The sequence below is a fragment of the Nestor notabilis genome, unplaced genomic scaffold (assembly GCF_000696875.1).
Source record: "Nestor notabilis isolate BGI_N333 unplaced genomic scaffold, ASM69687v1 scaffold15119, whole genome shotgun sequence".
Taxonomy (NCBI): Eukaryota; Metazoa; Chordata; class Aves; order Psittaciformes; family Psittacidae; genus Nestor; species Nestor notabilis.
This window is the reverse complement of record NW_009943360.1, coordinates 5,001-15,250: the sequence shown is the minus strand read 5'-3', so window position 1 is coordinate 15,250 and position 10,250 is coordinate 5,001. Positions and strand designations below refer to the sequence as shown.

Sequence of the window (10,250 nt, the reverse complement as noted above, 5' to 3'; positions counted from 1 at the left end):
CAGCAGGAAAACCAGTGACGGTTTTGTTGTAGTCAACAATTGTGATCAACCATGTGGTGAATACTAGGTGACAGATACTTAATATGTGGAAAGAAGTAGCTTTCTGGGCACCTCTTACTTGGTAGATGCTTTGTAATTCAGTGCTTTGGTCAATGCACACAAGCATAGTCTGCTACTATTGTGATAGAAAAGCAAAATACTAGTTGGTTTGGTTTTTTTTCTTCTCTCATTTTAGCTGCATGGGAATTTGTTGAGAAGTTTAATCAACACCACAGAGCAAAGGAACAAAATATTACTGCACGGTGCCTTGAGGTAACAAAAAGCATTAGGGCTGAAAATATACCACCTAACATACCCAGTGACTATATAACCATCTACTTTGAGAATAAGAGGAATGGAGGTGCGCATGTGGAGGATGTTCAGCAGCTGCCTGATGAAGATGCAGCTATCGTTACATTCAATGACCATAAAGGTAAGGCAGAAATACAAATCTTATTTCTTTGAGATCCTTTCACTTAAAGATCCAGATGTGGATTTTCTAGAGAAATGCCTGTTTTGCTCTCATAATACAGTAGATCTGGTGCTTTGTCAGCAGGTCTCTGTTAAGTGGAGTGCAAGCTTATGTTTTGGACCAGCTTAGGCATGCAGCATAGAATAGTTTATTTCACCCAGGCCTTGATCCTGACAGAGTTCAGGTTACAGTCTGAGTTCAGTAGAGAAAGCAGAGCCCTACATAGTGCAGGACACTTCCGCTCCAGCTCTCACCTTCACCATCAGCTGCCCCATTGCAATGTGTGCTGTCTGGCTTGTGTGAGGACAACTTCTTGGGTAGGTTTTTGGCCAAAGAGCAGGTGCTGTGGCTTGTCCAGCCAGTGACAGAAACATGAGCATCTGTGGAAGGTGGAGGACGAGGGAAGCTGGAGGCATTGGAGTGAAGGGGGAAGCTGAAGAAAATAGATGCTTTTTTTTGGAGGGGGGGGGAGGGATTGCAGGAGCAGTCACTTGATACTGCTGAGTGATAGCCCAGACAACTACTGAGTTGAGCACTTCAAGTACAGCATATAACAGAAGTGGAGACAGAGCTGTGTGTACCTTCTGGAGGTGGACAGTGTCTGGGAAATGAATGAAAAACTGTTCTTAGACATAAGAAACATTATTATGTAAAATACAAAGTTAAAAAAAAATCTTTGGTTTTAAGTGCTTGCATAATTGTCTGGGGTTTTTTGTTTGTTTGTTTTAGATGTAACCAGTATCTTGGCAAAGAAGCATTCACTCAACAAAACACCGATCTTTGTCTATCCTTACTACATCTCGCTGGGAACAGCTCTATATGGAAAGGAAGGGCCACAAATAAAGAAGCCAGATCCAATTACATTGCCTCTGGATCCATATATCTGGTATTACTTGCTAAAAAATAATAGGCTACTTGAGACAATAAGTTGTGAAATGGCAAAGCATAATTGTGTGCTAACGTGGCCTGAACCCTGCTGTGCAGATGCAAAAGTTACTTTGCATCCTTCAGCTACTTTGTTTGAGCAGAAGCGATTAGTATCTAGAGTGATCAAGACATGGAATGAAAATGTTTCCACAGCATTTTCACATTGCATATCAAAGTACAAAGCAATTAAATGTCAAGTAAGTGCAGAGGTGTGGGAAGCCATTAGAAACAGCTTTACGCTCGATGAGGATCTGATAATCCCATATATTTCCAGGGATTTACTTGTTCTAGTAGGTGAAAAAGAATCAGTAAAGAATGTTGAACAAGAACTGATGTTTCTGATAGAAAAGGCCACCAGAGAAATTGAAAGAGAAAAAAAAAGAACTGAAGAAATAGTGTTATTAAGTCCAGGGGAATATGCAATTTTACAGAGTACTGGCCTTCAAGAAAAAATTCATACAGAGTTCCCAGCCCTGCAGATAGTTTATGATCCTTTGCAGAAGGTAATTAACCTATCTGGAATGCCCGAGGATGTTTATAAAGTAAAAGGGGAAATATTAGATAATATACAGAAAATGGTGAAGAAAACAGCTAATGTCCACCCCTATATTTTCCAGTTTTTAGAACATATTGATAATGAAACCCTGTCACAGAGCCTGTTTATATCAAAACAAATTAGTGCCTTTTTTGAGCTTTGCCTAGATGCTATCATCTTGCAAGGGAGTGCTCCTGAAGATCTCCTAAAAGCAGAAGAAGAAATAAAGAAAGAACTGATCTACAAAAGCATTACATTGGAGGATGAGTCAGTCCTCCAAATTTTTTGGAGAATGCTCACTAAGGAAAACTGCTCTAATGAAGCCGTAAGAGTTACTCAGGCAGAGAGGCAGGTCATCATTGCTGGTTGTTCTCAAGCAGTAGAAAAAGCCTTTGAGGAACTTTTTAACTTTATAGATAAAAACACACAAGTACAAAGGTTCATCGTAGGAAAGCCCATGGCAGTCATAATCTTTTTTGAGAAAGAGAAGACCAGTGTTTGGAGTGAGTTACAGAAAAAAGATGTGAAAGTTGACTTTATCACACAGAAGAAATGTAGAGTTATATCCTTGAGTGGGCCAAAAAGAGAAGTGCTGGAGGGAGTCATCTTAGTTGAACGGATTCTGTCTGGCTTGCATTATAAGCGTGTGGTAATTAGAGAGCCAGGAGCCAAGTCTTATTTCAAAGAACGAGAACACTTCCTTGCTGCCAGTGCGAAACAAGACTTTGAGTGTCTAGTGAGGCTGGAAGAGCAGTCAGAAGAGCAGCTGGAAGAACAGCAAGGACATAGTAATGTAGATAAACCCTATAGGCAGGTGACCATAGGTGGAGTTGTAGTAGCAGTTTATAAAGATGACTTGTGCACTCATCCTGTTGATGTTGTGGTAAATGCATCTAATGAAGATCTAAAACACAACGGTGGCCTTGCTTGGGCACTGCTAAAAGCGGCTGGTCCAGAGCTACAGCAGGAGTGTGATGAGCTGGTGAAGAAGAACGGGAGCTTGCAGCCTGGGGGTGTGGTTATTACGGGTGCAGGGAAACTCCCCTGCAAGAATGTAGTTCATGCTGTTGGGCCCAGGTGGAGGAAGGATGAAGCAGAGCGGTGTGTGTGCTTGTTAAGACAGACAGTGAAGAAAAGTCTACAACTGGCTGAAACATTTAATCATCGTTCTATAGCTCTGCCTGCTGTAAGTGGAGGGATTTTTGGCTTCCCGCTGGAACTGTGTACGTATTCGATTGTAGCCTCCATCAAGGAGACCTTGGAAGAATCCAAGGGGGACAGCAGCTTGAAGGAGGTTCATCTTGTGGATATTTCACAGAATAAAATTCAGGCTTTCAGCAAGGCACTGGGAGAAGTGTTTTCAGATTATCCACCTTCCTACACTTCACTGCATCGGACCAGTACAGTTCAACAGCCTAGGAAAAGAAAAGTTTCTCAAAATAGCAAGAAGTTCCCATTGGTAAGAACTGATGAAGGCCTTGACATCATGCTGAAAGAAGGAAACATTGAAGATGCTACAGTAAGTGTTTTAAATCACCTGCTCTTAAAATATCAAGCTTTTCCTTTTTCTCTAGGCCAGCCACACATGAGGTCCTGCTTACCTCAGTGAATGCAGATTTTTGATCTGCGAGTTCCTCTTGGAGAACAAACTTGCATAAACATTTTCCAAATGGAGGCAGCATGAGTAGACCAGGAATGCAGAATGTTCGTGTTCTCCTGTTGGTTTGAAATGTATTTCACTGTTAACTCAACTTTTGTGTACTTTGGGCAGGTTTGTGATACTGGAATTGAGCATAACTTCTTTGTTCACTCACAGATTGCAGTCCAAAAAATTTATTTTGTAAATCATCAGGCAAACTGTATTAGATTAATCAGTGCAAAATTTAAATTTGATACCTAAAAACTAGAGGTTTTGCTTGTGTGTTTTTCAGACAGACATTGTTGTCATAAGTGTTGCCAAAGATCTCCAGCTTGATAAAGGGCCCCTCTCCAAAGCTTTGCTAAGCAAGGCAGGGCCAGTGCTTCAGACAGGCTTAAACGCAGAAGGCCTAGGAAAAACACCCGAGGAAGGTTCTGTGTTGAAAACAAAAGGTTACAATCTGCGTTGCAGTGTTGTTCTTCATGCTGTTGTACCTGCGTGGCTACAGGGATACGAATCTACAAAGGTATAAGGGGTTTTATTTGCCTGAACTCTAATTTGACTGGTCTTTATAGTGGGTTTAATGCCACTTTTTATTTGTGTCCTGGGTTCAGCTACATCAGTCATTTTTTCTCCTTCTTAGTAGCTGGTGCAGTGCTGTGTTTTTGACTTTCAGTCTGAGAACAACACTGATAACACCGATGTTTTTAGTTGTTGCTAAGTAATGTTTACTCTGAGCAAGGACTTCTCTCAGTCTCATGCTCTGCCAGGGAGGAGGGGAAGCCAGGAGGAAGCAGAGGCAGGACACCTGACCCAAACTGGCCAAAGGGCTATTCCATACCACAGCACGTCATGCCCAGTATATAAACTGGGGGGAGTTACCCGGAAGGCCCAGATCGCTGCTCGGGTCAGGCTGGGTATCGGTCAGCGGGTGGTGAGCGGTTGTGTCCTTTTCCCTTGTTATTCCTCTTATCGTTATTATTGGTAGCAGTAGTGGTTTGGATTATACCTTAGTTACTGGAGAGCTGTTATCTCAACTCGTGGGAGTTACATTCCTCCGATTCTCCTCCCCATCCCTCTGGGAGCAGGGAGAGGAAGGAAGAGGGGGGGAGTGAGCAAGCAGCTGCGTGGTTCCAAGTTGCCGGCTGGGCTTGATCCACAACAATTTGAAATGGGGGACTGTGTCAAGGAAGGTGGAAGAGTTTGGCTTGTTCTTTCCTAACTGTGTGGCTGATCTTTTGTTTACTAATGTATTCCTTGTGATGTATGCGATTACTGTATTTTAATACCAGGAGGTAGCTAAAAAGGAGTGTGCTACACTGCGTATACTTGGAAAGAAAAAATTACTTTCAGCAATTGAGAAAATAATTGTGCTTTACAGGTCTTGGGTGACATTATCACAAAATGCCTGGAGGTTGCTGAGGAACTATCTTTAAAGTCAATTACTTTCCCAGCGATTGGGACAGGGAATTTGGGATTCCCAAGGCCTGTTGTTGCTAAATTACTCTTTGACAAGGTGTTTGAATTCAGTAGTAAAAATGGAGTAAATTCTCTTGAGGAAGTTCACTTTTTGTTGCATCCAAAAGACACAGCTAATATTCAGGTGAGTTACCATATATTTCTGTCTCTATTATATGCAAGTTTATTAGGGTTCTATCTCATGATACTTGACTATGCGATGATCTCCAAAGAATCCACAGGGTGCCTGTTCTTATACTGAAGAAGTTTGCTGGCAGTATCTTTCTTGTCTGTACTGAAAATTCTTTTTTTTGTTAATGGTCACCTGCCTGTCCTGTACAGCCCTTCTGCCTTAAATGTATGTGTCCCTACTCTTCCTAAGTGTATCTGGGTTTTTTTAACTTTATACAGTAGAAATAAAGGTTTGAAAACTAATCTAAGGACTTCTACGGAGGTGGATTGTAATTTCCTTCTCTAGGAATTCTCAGATGAACTCAAGAACAGGTGTGGAAATACTGTAGATGTTGCAGTGCAGAAGACTTCTCCAAGTAAGACTATCCAAGGCGCAGGTAAGCTTGCTTCACAGAAGTTATGTGCCTACTGGATGTTTTTATTCTTCTAAATATTCCAGGAAAGGTGTTCATTAAGGATGTTGAGATATTGTTTGGTGGGCAAAGTCCAAGTAACAGTTGAAATGGCTCGTGAAAAGACAGCGTATATTATCTGGCTGAGTGTCTCTGTAATGTCTGAAACAGTGTTGGAGATGCTCAGAGAAAAAAGGTACCTGTGATTCATTATCTGGCTTGTGCCCCTACAGCAGAAGCTATTGTGTGCTGAGGGCACAAGTAGGGCTGTTTCTTCTATTGCTGTAGTACTTGATTAGATCATGAACAAGTCAGTGTCTTCCTATGTCCTGGGAAGGCAGGTGAGTTCCTGGTTATGTGTCTTCAAGCAGCCTCTTTGGAATACTGTTAAATTTTTTACGCATTCAGATGAATAGCAAAACCAAAGTGAAATGTCTTTGGTGTTACCCAGCCTAATGGAACTGCAGAGTGTAGAAAATGAGTAACATATTGAAAACTTAATCCAGTTTTTACAAATAATGCATAGGTGAAAAGTTCCTGTCACACTGTAGAGAACCTGCCTGAAACCTCTGTGAGACAGAGGAGCAAGGGAGTGAGACTTGTCAAGTTTGCTGCTCTCTTACCTTGGAGTTTTGCAAAGGTTTATGTAGCAAAATGTTGCAAGATAGTGTCTGTATAGCAGCTGTGAAGTGAAATAAGTTTTTTTTTTTTGCCATCTCAGCATGAATAGAAATGATGGGAATAGGTGAAGGTTGATCAGAGACTCCTGTGAGAAGGGATGATTTTCAGTTAACATGGCAAGCAGTCTTCTTCACAGGCTGAATGTGGAGCCAGACTGGGGTCTCTGTAGGCATTATGCCCATGAACAAGTGCCTTATCTCTCACTTCATTGCTCCCTTCTGCTCAGGGTCTGTGTTTCTTTCCTGCAGCTTTCTCTGGTACCTCTTCAATGCCAGCACAGAATGTACATGAAATGACTATTGGCTCCATCGTGTTCCAGGTGGCAGAGGGTGATATTACCAAAGAAGAGGGAGATGTTATTGTAAACATAACGAACCAAACCTTCAGCCTCAAAATAGGTACTTTAGTTGGTGTTATGTGTGAGAACAGTACATGTGGCTGGAAGGGCTGGATAAGGAGAGTAGGAAGTATTCCTCCCCTTGCTCCCCCTCTCCCCCACCCTAATGTTTCAAATCCTTCTGTTTCTCAGTGTGCTTTCTGGTTTGTTTCTTGGGATACAAAGGTTCAATTAGGAAGGGTCTGAAACTTTCTTGTTAGTCTATGTTACAGGATGGCATGGTTAAGACTCCTAAGGAAAGGGAAATGCATAATTTTTGTTTTATATAATCCTTTTATAGAACATCTCTCAGACTAAAGGAGAAGACAAAACTCAATGAGGTTTCGACCTCAGAGAAATATGTTAGGTACTTTAGACATCACTTCGAATTGAAAAACGTAAGCCTAAAATTTAGGCTGCTTTTCATTTATAACCTTTACTGTTATCAGGATTGAGATATTTTAGATATTATGTGGTACACGGTTCTACTTCAGATGGGACTTTATGGCATTAACAGTAGTAACTGTGGATTCATATGCCTCTTCTCATTTAAGGTGTCTCTAAAGCAATTCTGAATAGTGCTGGAAAAGCAGTTGAAGATGAATGTGCCCAACTAGGTACGGTACATTTCTGACCTCCTTCCTGAAAGTGTTCATGTATGGCAGGGAGTCTGTTGGAATACTTTCTCGGTGCCTACTGTTACATCCATCTGTATTATTCACTGTGTTACATCAGCTAGTTTTTAATCAGTTAATGTGATACTTGTAAAACATCTAATGAGCGAAGGAAAAAAAAATCTTGAAGAAAGGGCTTCTAAGCATCTGTAAAGAACTAAATGTATTCATTATTACATCCCGTTATTCCAGTAAAGCTTTCCACAATACAAACAAATCGAATCTACATCAAACAGAGCCACAAACAAGGATGGTGTTGACAGAAAGGTTAATAGAGAAGCCATACCTCACTGGAAGCAACTCCTTTTGTCATTCCCGAGAAAATGGTTGCTAGTTAAGCCAACAGCAAATCACTATCACATCCTCTGTGTGACCAAGGGTGAAAACTGGGGAAGTTGGGTTCCTGCCTCAGAAGAGGCATTTATTTGTAAATTAAATACAGCTAGTGAACAGCAGATGTGATGGGTGGGGAGTAAGGATGAACAAGTATGTGGTTTAAAGCCCCACAAAATAAGGGAAGTGGGAAGGGTGCTGGCGTGCAGCTTAGCTTGGAAGACCGAACAAAGGAAAAGAACTACATGAAGGAGATAAGAGGTAAATCTCTGTTGTGCAGGCCAAGAGGGTAATTCAGGCTAGGTAGCCTGGGGGTAGCTGGCATGCTTGTGTGTGCATGAAGACAAAGCATAGTACTAGTCTGTAGGAAGTTATCCAAGACTGCAGACCAAACTTGACGAATAAAGGTGTGCACAAAATTTATTTGCCAATGAAGAAAATGTTTTACAAACATAAAGTGGATCCTTGTGCCTTGAAAGTGAAAATAGGAGAGGAGGATGCACAGTTTGTGGAAGGAGACTTGAAGCTTATTCTGGGGAATATTTGTCATGATTTATCATGTTCTAATGAGGATTAGTACACATCTATGTTGTGGATAATTGTTGACTGATTATGTTCTCCTCCTCAATGTTTCAGCCTCACAACCTAACAAGACCTATATCACCACCCAAGCAGGAAGGCTGCCATGCAAAAAAATAATTCATTTTGTTGCCCAAGATGATATCAAGATGCTAGTCTCAACAGTGCTTCAGGAGTGTGAATTTCAGCAGTACACCTCTGTCACTTTCCCAGCAATTGGAACAGGTCTTTATCTCCTTTTTGAAGTAGGTTTAATGTGTGTGATTCTGCTGATCTCAGGATTCAAGTGATGAAATTGATTTTTCTGGAGGAGTTATTCTTTGGTGAAAATATATTCAGAAACTGCGGACTTTAAAAATGCTAGAAGAAGTTCATGCGGACCTAGAAAGGTTCACTCCTTGCAGTCAGCTGGTATGTAAAGAGTATGAGTGCTCTAGAGCCGATAGTGTTCCTGCTAACAGAGATTAAAAGGTATGTCTATACTTCCTGGAGAACCAAGAATAAGTATATTTCACAGTAGCCTAATACGTGTGGGCAGCTCATCAGAGCATATCCAGGGAACTACTTCTCTATTGCTGAGATCGGTAGATAATGCAGCTCTGGTTAGCAGCCATGCAAGTAGGGTTCATATGGATGGAATGTGAACCTGTCAAAAAGGCCAGATGTCCCTTTTTCTTCTCTTGTAATTTTCACTTCAATAGAAATCCCTAGTCAGATAATCCAGAACTAGGCCCCATGCATGCAGGGACCTCTTGCGTGTGTAAAACTAGACTTGCTTTTTGAGCAAAGAGTTGGCTACTGGGCCATTGAGCATCAGGCCTGTGGCCTGTTAGCTAACCAAGCCATATCATCTACATCATAACCCCACCAGCTGCCATGTCAACAACAGTAAACTTTCATTTTTCCCTTCCTGGAAAGATGGTCTCAAATCTCCTTTCCCTTTCCAAATTGCTAGCCTGCAGTTATTTCTGACCTGTTTATGATCCAAGTGATTGTGGTATGTTCATAACTTCGTCTAAAAATGTTTTAACCATTTGTCACAGTTCTTAGTGCTTTTTATATGTTTATAACTCGTTTCAGGCAAGGCAGGCCGTGATGCAGCTGTAGTAGCTGAAGACATGCTAGATGCAGTAACTGACTTTGCGAGAAGTCACTCTGCTCCATCTGTGAAAACTGTTAAAGTTGTCATCTTTCAGCCACATCTACTGAGTGTGTTCCATACAAGCATGCAGAAAAGAGAAAATTCTGCTAAAACAGCAGCCAGATTACAGCTTTCCAAGTTAAAGTGTAAGTAGATGTCATTTAAATACGTCTTATAGATCAATGTGTTTAGCACCAGCTGATCATGGTTAATACTAATTACTTGTGTATTTCAATGCAGCATTCCGGAGCTCTGAGAAATGTTCCCCAAAGGGAAAAAGCAAAGCAGTTTTGGAGAAGAAAATCGACCTGGCTGTTGTGCAAATTTGTGGTGAAAACAAAAAGAAAGTGGAAGAAACTGAAAACTGGTTGAGAAGTGCAATCTTAAAGGAACAGTTTCAAGCAGAAATCACAGATGAGTTTATCTCTGATTTCACTGAAGCGCAGAGAGAGGAACTGCATGACCTACAAAATAAATTAAGAATTGCTCTTTATTTAGATGGTACCTCCGTTCGAATTTCAGGTGTTGGGAAAGATGTCTGGATTGCTTATTCTGCCATTCAAGACATGATCTACAGGGTAAAAAATGCTAAACAGAAAGAGAGCAGTGCAGAACTTCTTAAAAGCGTAATTGAGTGGAAATATTATGAAAAGGATTCCTATGTGCCCTTTGACAATCTCACAAATATGCACTTGGAAAACGCTTTCCTAGGAAAGGAGAAAAATATTTCAGTCATCATTAATGAGAAAAAATACACAGTGAATTTAGAAGCAAAACACATCGTGGATGACCAGGGAAAGTGTACACCCATT

At 41.1% G+C, this 10,250-nt stretch overlaps 1 protein-coding gene across 1 annotated transcript in view; it reads left to right on the top strand.

Annotated features, from left to right (window-relative positions):
• The window catches only part of LOC104411466 (poly [ADP-ribose] polymerase 14-like), a 16,541-nt gene that overhangs the window by 3,029 nt on the left and 3,262 nt on the right, over nt 1-10,250 (top strand). The window contains exons 3-12 of the mRNA XM_010021887.1: nt 236-472; nt 1,241-3,492; nt 3,905-4,138; nt 4,994-5,215; nt 5,549-5,639; nt 6,584-6,733; nt 7,266-7,328; nt 8,355-8,522; nt 9,378-9,584; nt 9,679-10,250. The exon at nt 9,679-10,250 is cut by the window's right edge and continues 16 nt beyond it. Of these exons, the coding sequence (XP_010020189.1) occupies nt 236-472; nt 1,241-3,492; nt 3,905-4,138; nt 4,994-5,215; nt 5,549-5,639; nt 6,584-6,733; nt 7,266-7,328; nt 8,355-8,522; nt 9,378-9,584; nt 9,679-10,250 (4,196 nt within the window). The remainder of the gene's footprint in view (nt 1-235; nt 473-1,240; nt 3,493-3,904; nt 4,139-4,993; nt 5,216-5,548; nt 5,640-6,583; nt 6,734-7,265; nt 7,329-8,354; nt 8,523-9,377; nt 9,585-9,678) is intronic.